Consider the following 19,241-nt stretch of genomic DNA (forward strand, 5'->3'; position numbering starts at 1 on the left):
GGTTGTCAGTTGCCTTGAAATCACAGTAAGGAGCTTGGGCTTTATGGAGCAATTAGTGTGGGATCATCAAGTGTTTTTAAAAGAGAGAGAGCAAGTTAACCTGGTTCCCAACCTGTTTTCTGACTTTGTCCTGGACTTTGCATCTCTATCCCCTTTATTCTTCCTCTGGCATTCCCCATCTTATTTATAGACATCACCGTCTGCAGAAGCCAACGAAGTGAGGATGTTGGGTTTGTCTTCACTGCTCTTCACCTTCTCCATGGTCAGCATATATACCAGTGACTTTCTGTGGCATGGAACTCTCATTCATCTCCTTCCCTCCATTTTTAGCTCTGATCTTTTATCAGATTCCACACTATTAAACTGCAGGAATTATTCTTCAGTATACAGAGATTAGGTAAATTATTTTACTTTTTTTGCTTCAGCAAATGAGGGTGAATACAATGAAGTCTTCTTAAAAGCTTAAAGTTGTCCATATGTAACATGCTCTTTATGGATACTGGAAGCAATATCAGTACATCAGGAATTCATAGGATGGGTACTCTATACCATTGAAATCTCTTCTTGACTTCATATGTCCCCTGATATTCCTCTCTATTTATTATTTTAGTTAGGATTAGGTTTAGAGCATATAGCAAAAAAATAATAATAATAATAATAATAACAGCTTAAATTAAAAAAAGGATTTATTTCTCGTGTAAAATAAGTCTGGAAGGAGATAGAGTCAGATATGATGGCTCCATGCAGGGATATTATGTCTTTCTGCTCCACTACACTAGTGCTCAGCTTATGTTTTGAAGATTATTTCCAGGATGAAATGGCTGCTAGAACTCCAGCTGTCATGTCAATGAAACAATACCCCCAAAAGAAGGAAAAGAGAACAGTTAAAAAGTTGCTTGTTAGCTGAGTCATCTCCTATTAAGTAGCCTTTATAGACATCCCACACACCGTTTTCACTCCAGAACTGAGACACAAAGCTCCATGTAGCTGCAGGAAGGTTGAGAAATGTATTCTTTATATTTTCAGGAGACAATATGCTCATCTGAAAATTGGGGTTCTAAGGAGAAAAGAGAGAATGATGTTGGTATAGGCAACTGGTAGAGGACAGTGGCTCTGCTCAGGATCGATTAAAACTCTTTTTCTGGGCAGAATAAGCCTATTCTTACTGGTCTTATTGGGTGTCTCTTTTAGGACTCAGATATTAATGCTGTGTGTGGCTGCTATTCCAGAAAGTATGTTTATTAAAATAAATGGTATGTTCCCTTTATAGTTTCACTTTCTACTCCTTGACTTGTCAAGTCACATGAAGTGGGTTCAGATACTTCGAAACCAAGCATCGTTTGTCACAGGAAGGTAGGAACATACAGAGCAGCTATATTAGGTAGTGACCAGCTGCTTTTTCATAGAATGCCTCACTTGTCTCAGGATGGATTGTAGGTAGTGTAGGTTCCAGCAGCTTACCTCAGTGCAGAGGCTCTGAACCTGGTAGCAAATGAGTCACCTGGGGAGCTTGTGAACCTTACATGTTAACTGGGCACTAACCCCTCAAAGGTACTATTTTAGTAAGTCTGGAGTTGCTCCCAGGAATCTGCAAGTTAAAAAATAAAAGTGATTATGATCATTGCCTTCAAGAATTGACCGCACTTGATTAAAAATGATTATTCTCCTTACGTATTTCCTAGGAATAACAGTCATTTTATGAAAGTATGTGCTCCTGGGTAATTCTGAGACATAAACTTGGAAAGTGTCCTAAGAGGTTTGGATCAACCTAGTGATAATATAAGAAGGTATAATATAGAACAGCAGTTTTTTTTTTTTTTAAAGACTACAAGGATTTGATTACTGGTTCAGCATACTGAAGGATTAAGTATTCATCATATGGTGTTTCTGATGTAAAAACACAGCTTCAGAATTCTGATTATGTGTATAATGTCTCTCATGAATTCATTTCTCTGTTACCCATTTTGTTGTTGTCTTCCGTAATCACAATATGTTGCGACTGGGGTAATCTAAGGAATAAAATCAATGACTTCTATTCCTAAGATGTTTTTATGTTAAAATTCTTGCCTCTCTCTATTGCTTCAGTTATAGAAAACCTGGTACAATGATCGTTATGGCCATTTTAGAGCTCAGAGAATTGAAACAGAAAGTCACACTATTTTTTCAGCTGACAGCATGTCAATTTAAATGGGGAAACAGGTCCATGCAAAAACAAAAACAAAAAACCTAGCAGATTTTTTTCTGCAGTATTTTTATTCCCTTTTCTTCTCCAGCTTGCCAGAGTATGCCAGCATTGTTAAGGTCTGCGTCCCAGTGTTGGCCAGCTTCCTCCCATCCCTTCTCACTTCCCCTCATCTCAGTGTTCTTTCCAGGAAAGTCATACGAGGAATTAGCAAGGATGCAACTTGATACTCGCAAATGGCACACAAACAGAGATTTAGAATACAGCAGTGAAGTCACTGCCAGTTAAAAGCTTAATGTCCCTCTTCTCTTTTCTATGCCTTTCCCTCCATCTGTTACTGGCTTACTTTATTTACATATAAATAAAGGTAGGAACTAGAAGGTAATGTAGGCAAAACAGAATAGTGAAAGCTAGAAGGATAGAATGATTTCCTTTGGGTTCTTACTCAAAAGTCACCATTTGAGTGACACCCACTCTGGCCAGTCTGTCAATGTCATCATCTCCCCATCACACCCACTGACATTTTACATCCCTTTTTCTGCTGGATTTTCTCTCCGAAGCCTTCATCATATATAAAATACTGTGTGTTTTTGCTCATTTATCTTGTTTATTTGGTAATCTCCTCCACCAGAAAGTAAATTCGGTGAGAGCAGTGATCTTCTATTTGTTTTGTTCATCCCTAAATGTGTAGTGCCTAGAACATGGTCTGGCACAGATCATTTGCTAGATAAATAAATTTTATTGCATGATTGATGATAAGAATATATTAGAAACTTAATTGTTCTAGCATTCAGTTTATTTTTATACCATTGCTCCAGTGCTGTCATTTCACTAAACACAATCTTATACTAAGGAAATCCACGTACAGCTGACCTTCTAGTTCCATCTTGTTATTTTTTTAATTTTTAAATTTCCATTTTGTTGTTATTGGAGCTTGTTGCAGATGCCAATTTTCCCTATATTTAGGCAGTTTTTGATTACTTACTTCCTCTTTGAACTAACTAATTCTCCTCTCCTTGGGTGTCCTCTTAGTTTTTCCAGGGGCAGAATCAGTCAGTCGCATTATTTACTGCTACAGTCTCTATCTTGGATTAAATATCACTGGAACAGTAACTACATATAATACAATTCTAATACTATTTGGTAAAAGATGTCTGTTATTTCTGTTTGAAACCAATGGCTTAGGAAAACAGGGCAAAATTCTTTCAGGATGTTCTAGAAGGAGAAGGTAAATTGATGAAATCTCACTCAGTTTATGTTATAAAGCACATATTTTATAGGATTGGTAACTGGCAATGTTTAAACACTCCAAACTGAGATATTCCTATGGATTTGAAAATATATTTATAGTGGCAAAACCCCTTCAGAGTATCTTAAAAACTCTAATTGAAGACCTAAAACACCATTGTCACTTAATTCAGTTGATGCATCCATTAAAGAATAGTTCATCTCTTAGCTTGATGTGAGATAATACTTCCCAATGATATAGAAGAGTGTGTCATCTCAGTTCAGTTACTAAAGTTGTTTGTATTGAAACAAGTAAAATGTCATTGTCTGTGACTGTTTCCCATTTAAAAATTACCTCACGCGTATTTTCTGAGTCGTGGCCTCCAGAACTGTAGACTGAAATCATCAGGTTATTGGTATACCTTAGCCTGGAGGCCTGTGGCTCCAGCTTGGTTCAACCTTATGGCCTTTGTCAGTATTGCCATTTTCTAGTACAATAAATAACCTTGTTTTTCACTTGTTTGCACAGGCAAGTTCTGTGATTGATAGTATATGAGCCTGAAGAATCAGCTATTTAGGGCAACCCCAATGGCCCAGCAGTTTGGCCCACCTCTCGGGGTATGATCCTGGAGACCTGGGATCGAGTCCCATGTCAGGCTCCCTGCATGGGGCCTGCTTCTCCTCTGCCTGCGTCTCTGCCTCTCCCCTCCCTCCCCCCCCCCCCCCCCGTGTGTCTGTCATGAATAAATAAATAAAATCTTTTTTTAAAAATTGGCTATTTGGCATGTAATAAGTACAACCCAATGAGAGCATTTACCAAACTATAAGAAAGTAAACATTGATGGGTTAATATTGTAGACATCAGTGAACTCAGAAATTCATTAGGTGTTGAGGTAAACAAAACAAAGAAGCGTTTCAAAAATACAACAGAAGATAAAAAGGAATCTGGTTCTATTTGGATAGCAAGGTTGGTCAGTGATATAGGGGGGCTACTTGGCAGTCTTGTTTTTGCTTCTAGGTAAATAGAGAATTTAAGATTACATTTTCAGTATCCTGCCGGTTTCATTAATCACCCAGCCTTTCTATCTAATTGATTTTAAGAGCTTTCTTTATTCATGGAGAAAAATAGCCTTTTTTTTTTTTTTTAATAACGGGAAGTTTGTACCTCTTAATTCCCTTCATCAATTTTGTTCATCCCCTCACATCCCTCTCTGGCAATCACCAATTTGTTCTCTGTATTTATGAGTCTTTTTGTTTTGGGTTCTTTGTTCATTTGTTTTGTTTTTTAGATTCCACATATAAGGGAAATCATATGGAATTTTCTTTCTCTGACTTATTTCACTTAGTATAACACCCTCTAGGTCCATCCATGTTGCAAATGGCAAGATCTCATTCTTTTTTATATGGCTGAGTAGTGTCCCTTTGTATGTGTACGTACTGCATCATCTTTATCAATTTATCTATTGATGAATACTTAGGTTACTTCCATATTTTGGCTATGTTTACTATAGAATTATAGCAAACATAGAGATATGTATATCTTTTCAGATTACTGGTTTTTGTTTTCTTTGGGTAAATACCCAGTAGTGGAATTACTGGATTGTATGGTATTTCTATTTTTAATTTTTTTAAAGATTTTTACTTTATTTATTCATGAGAGACACAGAGACAGAAGCAGAGACAGAGGCAAAGGGAGAATCAGGCTCCCCACAGGGAGCCTGATGTGGGACTCGATCCCAGGATCCCAGAATCCCAGAATCACGACCTGAGCTGAAGGCAGACACTTGACCAGTGAGCCACCCCGATGTCCCTCTATCTTTAATTTTTTTTAGAAACTGCATACTGTTATCCACAGTCGCTGTAAGAGTTTAAATTCGTACCAACAATACATAAGAGTTCCCTTTTCTGTACGTCCTTGCCAAGGACTTATTATTTGATATTAGCCATTCTGACTGATATGAGATGATATCTCATTGTGATTTTGATTTGCATTTTCCTGATGATTAGTGATGCTGAACATCCTTTCATGTGTCTCTTAGCCATCCATATGCCTTCTCTGGAAAAATGTCTATTCGGGTCCTCTGCCCATTTTTTAATTGGATTGTTTGTTGTTGTTATTGTTTTTGTATTGAGTTGTATGAGTTCTTCATATATCTTGATTATTAACCCCTTATTGGATATGTCATTTGTGAATATCTTCTCCCATTCAGTAGGCTGCCTTTTTTTGTTTTGTTGGTATCTTTTGCTATGCAAAAGCTTTTTGTTGTGGTGTAGATCCAATAGTTTTCTGCCTTTGTTTCCCTTGCCTAAAGAGATGTGTCTATAATATATTGCTAAGGTGGATGCCCAAGAGATTACTGCCTATCCTTTCTTTTTAGGAGTTTTATAGTTTCTGGTGTCACATTTAGGTCTTTAATCCTTTTTGTGTTTTTGTGTATGGTGTAAGAAAGTGGTCCAGTTTCATTCTTTTACATGTTGCTGTCCAGTTTTCCCACCATCATTTATTGAAGAGAATTTCTTTTTCCATTGTATATTCTTGCTTCCTTTGTTGTAGATTAATTGACCATGTAAGCATAGGTTTATTTTTGGACTCTCTATTCTGTTCTAATGATCTGTGTTTCTTTCTTTCTTTCTTTCTTTCTTTCTTTTTTTTTGTGCCAGTACCATGCTGTTTTGATTACTGTAGCTTTCTGGTATATCTTGATATTTAGAACTGTGATTCCTCTAGCTTTGTTCTTCTTTCAAGAGGAAAGTTTTTTTCTCATATTCAGAAAGCCACCACTGTTTTGCTGGCTTAGGCCTTTGATATAATTCAGTTGCATTGATATATCGTACTTATATTTTGCAGCCTCTCTGCCCCCCTCCCAAATCATTACCCAGTTTTGGAAGATCAAAATCTAGGAGGACAGGAAGACAGGCTTAATTAAAATCAGAAACTGATGATCAAAACTTAGCTGCATAAAGATCAATTCTTCTCTGTAATTAACTCAGCAACTCAAAAGATACAGAGGATAACTTCTCTATGCTAATTAAAAGATAAATAATATATAAGGATGTATCACTCATTTAAAGGGTATAGTTTAATAACTTGGCCTAATAGTATTGAGTAATGGTAAATTGAATTGTGAGAGTTCCCTTCTAAATTTTAATATATGGAAGTAGCAGTAAGGAAAGAGGAGTAATTATTTTCCTGAATTAAAATATCATCATCAAATTTTCATTGTTGTTTAATTTAGAAAATTTAAATCTTCAATACCATCCATAATATAAAACTTCAGCCCCACATATACAGGACACATCAGAAAGCAGTTACTCACTTATAACTATCACTCAAAGATCATAAAATTGGACAAAATGAGCTTTTTTATTATACCAATTACTAATAATGCTCTGATTGTGTTTAATAAAAGTGACTTAATTTTGTTAGTAATTCAAAAAATCTGAATTGCAGTGGATAATTGGAGTCATTCCACAAAGAAGACAAAAAGCCTTTCCCTCAAAAAAAAAAAAAAAAGCCTTTCCCTCTGATGTTGGGCTTCCATTTGTGGGGTGTTGAAAGCTGCAACATGATCAGAGCATGGCAAACCAGGATTTTGTCTTGCGAGAAATAAAAGGTGGCAGAGGGAGTGGTGACATGTAGGGTTTGAAGGGCTCATAAAAATTAGTCCAACTCCTAATTTCACAGATGAGCAAGCAGATGTATGAATTGACTAACCCACTGTCACCTAGCTGGTGAATGGCAGGCTAAAGCCTGACAGTGGAACTTTTGTGTCCTTTCTGAGTCTCTCTTCCCTATAATGTATTTTTCAGGGATTGGGAAATTAAGGAATTTTTATTTCCCTACTTCTGGATTACCTTGCCTTTCATAAAAGTAGTGTTCTCTATTAATGTAATTGAACATTGCAGGTATTCAGCAGTTTTGCAAGTGTCTGATTTCCCTACAGTTTTCTCCAGTAATGATAGCGTGATGCAATTTTTTGATCTAACATTCACTCATGTAAAATATGTGTCTTTCATGGCCATATATGGCCATATCTAGATAGAAGAATACTGGCAGTTTAGAAGATTAGGAAGCATAGAACTAGTTATATTTAACATGTTTGGATTCATGATTCATATTTAGCCTGTTACTTGTAGATTTTCAGATATAATGCGTAGGCGTGGTCACAAGATAATGTTAAAAAGCATAAGAAAAATCAAGCCTAAATTTTTTTGAAAAATCAAGCCAATGTTTTTAAGAGAGAAAGAAAACAAGCTATGGCTTATCACCCTTTTCTTATATAATTTCTTTAAAGTGTTCTCAAATGCTGATTCTTTTTTTTTTTTTAAAGATTTCATTTATTTATTAATGAGAGACACACAGAGAGAGAGGCAGAGACATACACAGAGGGAGAAGCTGGCTCCCTGCAGGGAGCCTGGTGTGGGACTTGACATCCCCGGATCACAACCTGAGCCAAAGGCAGACACTCAACCACTGAGCCACCCAGGGATCTCTCAAATGCTGATTCTTAAGAAGATAGACCCTTGCTTAAGGGCAGATTTATTAAAAAGAAATTGACTTGTGAAAATCCTGAAAGTCTCTATATTGTTTCAAAGGGTAATAATCCTTATTCTCTTCCCACATCTATGGATTATCTGATTACATATCGTATATCACCACCTTGATGAAAAGAATCTTCTCTACTCAACTTTACTTAACTCTATGGTTTTTGGATTCTTGGGACTAATTTCAGTGTATGTTGGAAATATGACATGGTTCCTAAAGGATAATGAAGTCTACGTTCTTCTGTTTACTGACTATCTTCTGCTTGCCCTTCTGGCTTCAACTACTTTGGTGCCTTCTAGTGGAACTACCCTCTTCCACTTTAACCTCCAAGATGGGGCCGGGTGTCTTTTTATGTACCCTTCCTCTGCGTCCTGTGTTTACTCCTATTGTAGCCTGTTGTAATTGTTTTGTTTATCTGGGAGATGGTAAGTTCCCTGAGAGTGGAGAACTTGTCTGTTGTGTCTTCGTGACTAACAGAATGCCTAATTCATGGTATAATGAATATGGCCACTCACTGAATATTTAAAAGAGTGAGTGAGGAGGGTGCAGTAATATTAGCACAAAGATATTAGGCCAGAGGCAAAATGGTTTAGATGTGGTAAAAGGTTGATGGAGATCTTCAGAGTGGGAGGAAGCGGGTAAGTAGCAAAGTGATTGATCAACATTGTAATGAATGCAAAGTTTATTTTATGTTATTTGCTCATTTAATTATTTTCCTCTATTTTCTCTTAATTGAGAATTTATAATTAGATTACTAATAATTTTTTATACTCAAAATATCACCATCAACATGTAAATATTCTGAAGGGAGCTATTTCACATACTAGGTTTTAGTTTAAAGTTAATTTGAATTACTGAATAATTTGAGGATTGTAGTATATTACTATGCTCCTAATGTTGTTTGTAAATATAAAGCAAAAGTGTGACTTTTTTTTTTAAGTCCTGTTAAAAATACATGGACTTGGCTACTTTTTATTATTCAAATAAGACCTGTTCATTGCAGAAAAAAATATAGCAACAGTTTCTTGTGTAATTTAGTACCAATATACAAACATCAAAAACAAAGTAAAAGTCATCTGAGATAATCATTACTCAAAAAAAAGAAGAAAGAAAGAAAGAAAGAAGAAAGAAATTATTACTCAGAGATAATCAGTAATTTGGTAACTATCCTGCCAGACATACTGCATGTATATATAGGTGTGTTTGTGTCTCTGTGTCTAAATATATAACTACTTTAAACATAAGGTATAGTGTATATTCTGAGTATAATCTAATTTTAACTTCAAATATAAATATGCCAGTTAAATTCCCTTAGCCCACCTGATTTAGCCCAGCTGTGTACACAGTTCCATGCCCCCTTTCACCGTGTTCCACATGAAATGCAAGCTGTGCTTTATGTGCTCTGCTTTCTCCAAAGCTGCAAAGGTCTTTTAGACACAGGCAAGTACACCCTAGAAATATGGGGTAGTTCATATGGAAGGCTCAAGCAGTGGGGAATGAAAGTTGGTGGATAAATGCCCTAGTGCCCAGCCCTGTGTAGGGGCAGTTTTGAGATCCATGCTACATCCATTCTGCTAAAGCCCCCACTGGAATTCAGATTCAGTTGCCTGCAGCAGTAAGTAACCAGCTTGTTCCTGATCTATCTCACCTTCCTTATTTTCCCAGTTCTGTGTTCTGGGATCACCTCTCAAACAGCCTCTACCCACATTTTCGTCTCAATCTGCTCCCACAAAATCCCAGCTAAGAACATACCAATTAGATTTATTTTATTTGAACTATTTTATTTTATTGAACAATTAGATTTATTTCAGTGTATCATTTCTAGGAAAAGAATTATACTGGAAGTCCATGTGCAAATGACTACATGTGGATCTAATGAAATTTTTTTCAGCAAAGGTTGGGTCAAAGAATATGCTGATTTTAAAGACCAAGTTACCTCTAAGTTTTTCCACCTCATTTTCTTTCATCTCCTTTTTCCTTCATCTGGTTTTTTTTTTTATTCTTGGTTTCTTTTCCTAACATGGAATTAATCAGTCCATTCTGCTTTGCAGTGATCCTCACTGGGTATAGGAGACAGTCCACATCCAAATCAATGGGATAGATGGCTTTAAAGCTTTCTGATCCCCACTCTTGAGAATTACAACCACAGTTACTGTGGGGTATGTGTGGAGTCCCTCAGCTGAGCAGAGGCAGAAGAAGTGAGAACCACTGGCTAGAAGGTTGTAGAAGGCATAGAAATGCTACTCACATTGCTCTTCTCTTTGTTTCTATGATTAAACTCTAATAGAGACCCAGTGACCTCAGGGCTCATCTCCAAGGAAATCCTTCTATTTATGTACGCTTGGCAGATCTGCAAATTACCTTCTAAATTGATTGCTGAATGTGCTGAAGACACAGCTTGACCAGGTCTTGAAGCCCAGTATCTTTTTTAAAGCCCGATCAATACAGAAGGCTGCTTTCTTTATATAATGACATGGAGGTCAAGTCTAAATTATATTTGCACACCACGAGAGCTTTCAGAGTAATGCAGATGCCAGGGGCTTCTAGGGAGCGGTCACCACTCTGCCTTGCAGATTTATAGTCCCATATCTACTGACCTAGGAAAGAAGGAAAAGGTACAGTCTTGCATTCTGGGGAGCACCCCAGACTGCTCACCCATGGCCCGCAGCACCTTCATGCTGACAAACTTCTGGCTTCATTCTTTTCATCCCAAACATAATTTATCAGTATTTATACTCATCAAGCATGAAATATTTCTTTGCATTCTGAGTTATTTTACAGTATGTATTAAAAGTGTAGCTTATTTTGAATAGATTTGATTTTATATACATTTAAATCATATAACTGAAGATTTCTGAAAAGAATTTGCAATGTTTGTACAATAACATTAATAAAGATATTAACATCAAAAATTGCACATAAAGGGAAAAGTAAGCAAAGATGTTAAGGGACAATCATAATTGCTGTGACTAAACTTTAGAAATCAATTTCAGCTTCCCAAAACCAAGGTAAAAAGATAATAATACGATAATGTAATTCTCATTTGGTAAGAGGAAACATGCTAAGTATTCACAAAGAGGAAGTGTTTATTTCCCCTTGAATTCAATTTTAAAGAAAAATGTCATGGAACTTATACATTCAGCTTAGGGTAGACTAGTGGTAACCTTTCTAATATAAATTCATTATAGGCATGTCATGTTTATTTCTTACTGTAAGTCCTTAATAAGCCAAAGGTGTAAGATTTGAGTGTCACTCAGTGAAATTGGTTTCAGTGTAGTTCAGGAATCTAGGTTCCTGGCATTATAAAACACAGTCCTAGGCTCTGTGTATTTGGTACATGAACTATGTGGAGGCCAGTGTGTCTCTTAGAATGTATTCCTTGACTGTCAGTTGTCTGAGCCAGGCTTTCTGAAAGCCATATAGGAGTTTGGATAAAATCAGTGAAAAGGTGAAATTTTTGCCTCTAAGATGCTGTCCTTGGGTAAAGACCTATACACCTTTCACATCCTTGATAAATCAAAATTTCTTTAATACTTTTTGTGATTCCTTTTCTTTTATTACATCAAAATAGTTACGAATTCAAATGAACTGCTATGCATTCAGCTATATGTCCCTACTGATTCTTGGGGAAAAAAGTGTATATGTGTGTGTATATATATATTTATATTTACATTTAACACTTGTTAACTAGCTTTCTTTTCTCTGGTCTTTTGCTTCAAATTCTATTGTTACTTTAGGTTTATAGTGACGTGATAAACATGAGTAATCTGAGGTAGCCTACTTGCCTTGATTTCTTTTAAGATTTCAGTTATTTTTTAGAGCAATTTTTTGTTCACAATAAGATTGAGGAGCATATACTGAGATTTCCATATCCCCCCTTCCCCACACATGCATAGTCTGTCCCATGATCAGATCTCCCACCAGAGTAGTCCATGTACTACAATTGATCAGCCTATACAGACACATAATCACACAGAATTTCTAGTTGACATTTTAGTTCACTCTTAGTGTTGTCCATTCTGTGGGCTTGGCAAAGCCTCCTTGATTTTTGATGATTGACCCATCCTCATGATAGGTGGCATGGAACCTGAAAGGTAGATTTGGTGGGGGGTTGTTAACTATTATTTTTAAGGAGTATGTCAAATGGAACTTAAAAAAAAAAAACAAACAAAGACCAAACCTATCTTATTTCAGATGGTAAAGTAAAATGATCAGATCTGACCTATTTTTGTTAATTCTGTTCATAATGAAACCTCTATAGAGCAGCAGATAAAAGAAGATACCTGATAAAAGTGCACATTTCCTGACCCTTAAAAGAGCTTCTCTACTTTTTTCTTAAGAAAAAAAACCTAAAAACTAATGAAAAACTTTCATATGATTTTGTAATACCATATGAAAAAGTTATACACAAGTCTAAGGCATATGGTCAAAATGCAAATGAGGACTATAGGATGATATCCCCTCGCACCCCCCTGCACACGGCACTTCTGACTTCCATCCTGGTGCTGGGGTTGGGTTTGCTCATGGGAAGTAGAACCACAGAAGCGTCTCATGGGACACACAGCCTTATTGATGGATGTGCTTGCCTCAGAGTTGTGTCTCAAGTGATGTGTCTGGGAGCAGATGTGCATAATATAATGAAAAATCCCATTATACATTGTGGTTTAGATTGAGAGTGTTAGAAATCATTTCTTATCCACAGCATTATGGTCCATCTCAGTTTTGTTCAGACATTTCATAAGTCTTAAATTGAAATGAGTTGACGTGGAGTTTAATAGCTGTTTAAGCACGTTTATAAAGGATTGTCTTAAGATGCTGTCTTAGCTCTGGCTGTCATAACAGAATACCATAGACAAGGCAGCTTAAACAAAACATATTTATTTCTCACACTTTTGGAGGCTGGAAGTTCCAGATCAAGGTTTAGCAGGGTTAGGTATCTGGTGAGGGCGCTTTCTTTCTGGTTTGCCTGTCTTCCTGGTGGCCATCTTCTCACTGCTCTCATCACATGGCTTTTCTTCTGAACACGTGGGAGAAAGATCTCTCACCTCTTCTTATAAGGCCACCAGTCATTTCACTATAGGATTATCATCTCCTTATGATATCCTTTAACCTTAATTACCTCCTGAAGGCCCTTAGGTATTTAGGGCTTTGACATATGAATTCTGGGGGAAACACAATTCAATTCATAGCAGATCCTAAAACAAACAAAAATTGATATAATTTCTGTTGACAAAGAAAAAAAACTAGAAGTAAGCTTGAGGGATCTTGTCAGTGATTGATAAACGTGGAACTCTTTTAAAAGTGAGAAGCCTGATTACTCATATTTATATGTGGGTTCTTTTGTAGGTTAAACAGGATTTGGAGGCCCTTTCTAACCTGAAATTCTTTTTTTTAATGTAATAACTCAGTGGGGGGGGGGGGGGGTAATCAATTCCAAATGCCCATGGTGTTTCTCTTTCCTTTTTTTTTTTTTTTAACATTTTATTTATTAATGAGACACACACACACACACACACACACACACACAGAGATGGAGATATAGACAGAGGGAGAAGCAGGCTCCCCACAAGGAGTCCGATGTGGGACTCAATCTTGGTACCAGGATTACACCCTGAGCCAAAGGCAGATGCTCAACCACTGAGCCACCCAGGCATCCTTGTTTCTCTTTCCTTACCCATTCTTTGTACCCAGGGTACCACAGGGAAGGGAAGTGGAAGGATCTGGCTGGCCTGGGTTTAAATCTTAGGTTTTCTAGTTATCAGCTGAGTAGTCTTCAATTAATTATGGTACCTCTTTGAGATCACTTATTTGTTTATAAAGCAGTTAATAATACTTGCCTTGATGCGTATATTAGTGAGAATACAGGCTTTGTTTGTGTGTGTATGTGTATAATATATGTATATATATTTTTAAAAGAAAACCCAGTAGCTTAGATATGAGAAAAATGGTAAGAATTTGTCCCTTTCACACATACAATCCAAAGGTAAGTAGACTGGGCCTGGTAGGAGTCCTCTGACACCAGCCTCAACAGAAACAGATGTAGGGTCCCAGGTGACTGCTCCAGTTTTCATGACCTCCTTCCAGTAGGAATGGAGAAAGGGTGAGGGGACCTCATTCACATGAACTTTTGGGGGCATCATCCTGAGTTCTGCTCATATCCCTTCCACCAGAGCTTAGATCTGTGGTTATATCAAACAGGGAGGTTGGTTGAGAAGCAATGTCTCTAGCTAAGTATTGTTTTACTAGCCATTTCTGCCTCAAATTGTTATTATTAACATTAGAAATCATTCATTCATTTACCCAACGTTAAATTGTGGAATATTGGAACAAAGGGCGTAGCAAAGATGCCCTGCACATGGTAAATACTGAGAAGATGGTATCACCTTAGTTTCCCCATCCACCTTAATACTCAAAACATGGTCCAAGGCCCATTAACATCTGCACTGCTTGGAAGCTTGTTAAAAATGTAGAATCTCAGCCCCAAGCCAGACCTACTCAATCAGAACCTATATTTTAATGGTTTTAGAAGCTTCAGGCCAGCGTGTTGTTTCATGGTATCTGCTGGCTATGTTAGTTTGAGCGCTTATAGTATTGTTGTGAGAATTAAATAAGAGAGTATGTATAAATTACTTTGAAATCTGTGAAGTGTTTTGTGACATTATTTAAGTGTATGTGTATAACAGAATAATGTGAATCTGAAAGTACTGGAATGACAAGATTGGAGACTCCTTGGGTTTTTAGATTTTCCAATCTTGATAATATGACTTGATTTTGTAATACCATATGAAAAAGGCATATTTATTTCTGGAAAAATGTGCTTGAATTGCTGTGTACTATTCTAAGCTCAGACTTATTATTATTTAGGAAGATGCTAGGCTTACAATTCTCAATGGAGGGTTTTCAGTGTATTTTTTTTTAATTACCAGTGTTCTCTTTTAATGTCTATTTCAGCTTTTTATGTTTTGAATTATGTTACTATTTAATTTGCATGTTGGAATATGCAGATTTTAATCTCAAATGTGGAAATGATTCTGAAAAAGATACCTAGAAATATGGAAAATGGAAAAATTGATTTTAAGAAAAGATAGTCCATGGTATCAATTCAGATAAAAGAAATTATAACTAATAAAAGAAGTTAAAACTAATAAATTATAAACAGCTAATTCAGATTTATACACAAATGTTGAGCTACAAAAATTAGGAAAATCATCTTCTCATGAACTTAAGTTTTCTAATCCGTAATTGAGAAAGATAACCTTTATATTTGTTCTGTGTCTCATAGTGTTGGGGAGGTGCATCACTTGAGACCGTAGAAAAATGTGGTACACGTATAGAAGGTGATATTCATATCTACCATTGTCAAAGTGAGAGATATATGTGACATGCAGTGCATTTGAAAAAACTTACCATTAAATTGTTTGGCAAATAAGTTTGCAGGCTGTGCTAGGGCCCTGGTAGCTCCATCGAATTCATGATATCTAGGCCTTTTGTTCTTGTTTCAAGTGGGCAGGGTCCACTGGGAAACAAAGACTCATCCAGTATTTCTGCAGGTCGGTCAAGTTTCGGCACGTAATAGAAACAGAGGTCTAGGTGGTGTACGTCTATGATGCACAGAGGGAAAAGCATGCATGTTAGGGAAAAAACAGAGAAGCCAAGAAACAGAGGAAGGAAAGCTCTAAATAATGGATTTTTCTAGGTCACTGGGAGTCAGACCTTTGTTCTCCTTCCTGTGACTAGGAGTGACTGCAGAGGGAGAGATTCCCACCACATCTGGAGGCAAGCACACACCTGCCCCATTGGCTTGAGACTAGTATATTAAGAAAAATGCTGGGGGGGGGGGGGGGGGGGTTGTCATAGACCTTGCATTTAGCTCTGTGTTCCTTTTCTTTCTTTCTTTTTTTTTTTTTTTAAAGATTTTATTTATTTATTCATGAGAGACACACACACACACAGAGAGAGAGAGAGAGAGAGAGAGGCACAGACACAGGCAGAGGGAGAAGCAGGCTCCATGCAGGGAGCCCGATGTGGGACTCTATCCCGGGTCTCCAGGATCACGCCCCGGGCCGAAGGTGGCGCTAAACCACTGAACCACCCGGGCTGCCCTCTGTGTTCCTTTTCATTGGCATTTCACTAAATGAATGCTAAACTGTCAGTTTGGGTAGGTGCTGGGGGCATAAACATATGCATATGACATACCTTTCCCTCCAAGACTTGCAACTAATTGTTGAAATAATAAACAGCTTTATTAGCAAAAGGGCAAAAACTAACATTCCTACTATACTTTAAAATAGATTTTGGTATATTATGCCCACATTTTAAAATTATGTGATTTATTTATTAAAAATAAATCTATGTTTATATCTGTATTATATAGACAAAAGACCAAAAGTGGGCTGTACGTGAAATGTTAACAGTGATGAAAATACACAATATTTTTCATTATTTTCTGTGTCTTCCTCAATGGACATGTGTTCATATAACTATGTGACAACAACATATTAAACTTTGAAGCCTCCAAAGTATTTTTTTAAATTTTTTTTTTATTATTTATTTATGATAGTCACAGAGAGAGAGAGAGGCAGAGACACAGGCAGAGGGAGAAGCAGGCTCCATGCACCGGGAGCCCGACGTGGGATTCGATCCCGGGTCTCCAGGATCGCGCCCTGGGCCAAAGGCAGGCGCCAAACCGCTGCGCCACCCAGGGATCCCCTCCAAAGTATTTTTATACATGCTTTCTCATTTGATCCTCACAAGTGCTCTGTGAGGGAGGTCAATAATACGCATCAAGGTTACAGGTAAGAGAAATGGAGGAGACAGATAGGCAAACAACTGAGGCACCCAGGATGTTACATTGCAGTGAGGTTACATGACAAGTACGGCACTGAAGAGGTAGCCAGGGGCAAAGCCAGGAAAAAGAAAGGCAAATCAGTAGTGCTTTAATGAAAGGAGGATAGTTTAGGGCCAAGAATGGCTTTTTACTTCAGTCTGGCTCCATGTACCGAGGCCGGTTCAGTTTTTATTAGATCGAGAGGCAGGGGGCATAGTAGTCACATTTGGGTTTGAGACCAAAGAGCCTGAGTTTGATTTCTGGCTCTGGGACTACACAGCTATTTAACCTGGACAGTTATTTCCAGACTCAGGGCCTCACTTGACCTAAGTATAAAATGAACCGAACACTACTAGCTATTGTAAGGATAAAGTGAGTTCATGTATGAGAGCCTTTAAAAGTGTATGGGAGTTTGGACCTGAACAACTTTTTAATTGGTTCAGTAAATAACAGATTATGGAGAAAAAGCCTTTAAAAAAAAAAAGTGTGGATATAGGGATAACTGAACAAATACTAACATTGTTATCATCATCATCCTCATCAATGCAAGGCTGATGAGGCTGATGATAGGGTGACAGGGTATCTGTACCTCTCAGGGAGACAAGTACCTTATCTTACTGCAGACAGCAGCAACTTTTAATCTCATAGGATCTGGGACAAGGTAAGGAAGGAGGTTAGGTCCATACAAATATATCTAACAATCTTTTAATGATAATATTATCATTTTGAGATGCATAAACATGGACTGGGCTAAGGATAGATTATGTTTCTTAATAAGAAACATCCAGATGTGGACCAAATGTATGTAGATGTATGCTGCAAGATGCTGATAACTGTAGGTCAGAGATGCAAAAGAATTATAAAGTTAATGCGAAAATACGAGAAAGTTTGTGCTGGTGTCATTGGATTGTTCAGCAGCCTGATTAAATTTATACCAGTCTCTCCGTGCTTACTATAAATGTTTGGAATCTGTGTGTACACTTAGCTGTTCTATTTGATTTTATAGTGTTGTAAGGTTAGTGATTGCTGTCAAATTAAGAATGATTGTTTTGTCTTTAAAAGACCTTGGCCTTGAGTTGGGGGATGGAGTGGGCTGTGAAGGTTAATTCCCTCGGGCCTGGAATTAGTCTAGTCCATTCTACTGAAATCTGTATACCTGCCTGTTACTTAACCACTAGTCATCAAAGCATGAAAGGATTGATTGATAAGGTTGCTTTGCAGCCTTAGGTTGGAGGAGTTTCAAAGTAGTTTGCACCAACTGTCAGCATTGTTTATTGATAATAGTGAGATTGATGATTTGCATCTGGTCTAAGTGAGACCTTTTAAGGCTCTGCTGCAGAGACTGGTTACATAGTGGGAAGGTGTCTGTGTAACCAACTAAATACAAAAACACCAGTGGGGACTCCATCACAGAAATACTACCAATTGAGTTTAGAAGATTACCCAGAGAGAATGTATAATGGAATACTAATTGCTTTAATATCCTAATTCTAGCTAAGCCCTTCAGTTCTCATTACAGGTATATTATTGAAATCCCAAAATATTGGGGGCAAGAATCTGTCATAAACATCTCTTATCCTGCTTCATTTCCAAAACCTGTAAAATGTGTTTGTCATTTTTTTCAGACCCCCTGGTTGTGGAATACAAGGCATTGCTGGTACAACTACCCCTATCAGGTAAGGAAATACCACCTTCTGGGTCTTTACACATCCAGAATATCTTCCCTAGGTCAGATTCATAGTTTTAGGCCCCTGCCTACACCCCTGCTGTTTGATGCAGACTTAGCCTGGTTAAGGAGAGTAGCTTGTGTTCTCACAGAAGTTCAGAATCAAAGCTCACTTGCTTTACCAAATGGAATAAGCTGGTGGGTGCATTTGCTGGAGAGCAAGATGCAGTCAATTCGATAGTTGGGCTATTCCTGCTTCTAACAGCTGATCTATGTATAATCACTGCAGAGGGCCTGAAGACCTGACACCAGAAAGGGTCTGTCTGGACAGCAAGCAGGCAAACCTCAAGTATAGGGCTGCAGGGAGCATGAGGAGTTCAGGCCACTTTCTGGCTTCAGAGCAGCCTCTAAGTATGTAAATCAAGCACCATTTCTCTGAGCATAGAAAAATGGGCTCGTATCATTACACTAGACTTAAAACCATCATCAAAAATGAAATTAAAATGATATCTCAGAAAGGGAACATTTCAGATCCCTGCGCCCGTCATACCTTTGCCTCTGTCCATGAATTCAATATTAGCATGTGCTTTGTTCCTCAGATCAGCTTCTACTTGAATGTCATAGCTGGGTCTTTTCTAGTAATTTCTTAACTGAAAATTTTATAGAATTTCTAGTTTAATTGAAATATGTTATATAAGAGAATCAAATGCAACTAGGCATTTTGGTGATAAAATTAAGAAGACATACGTTATAATAGGCACCTTGGATTTTTGACTCTGCAGTTCTTTGGGTT

The 19,241-nt window shown here is 37.4% G+C and overlaps 1 protein-coding gene across 2 annotated transcripts in view; it reads left to right on the forward strand.

The window, feature by feature from the left end:
• CERS6 (ceramide synthase 6) overlaps positions 1-19,241 on the forward strand; it is a 300,799-nt gene that overhangs the window by 204,766 nt on the left and 76,792 nt on the right. For both annotated transcript variants that reach the window (XM_025994106.2, XM_025994107.2), the window contains exon 5: positions 18,408-18,458. In XM_025994106.2, the coding sequence (XP_025849891.1) occupies positions 18,408-18,458 (51 nt within the window). The remainder of the gene's footprint in view (positions 1-18,407; positions 18,459-19,241) is intronic.

This window comes from Vulpes vulpes, chromosome 3 (genome assembly GCF_048418805.1).
Source record: "Vulpes vulpes isolate BD-2025 chromosome 3, VulVul3, whole genome shotgun sequence".
NCBI lineage: Eukaryota > Metazoa > Chordata > Mammalia > Carnivora > Canidae > Vulpes > Vulpes vulpes.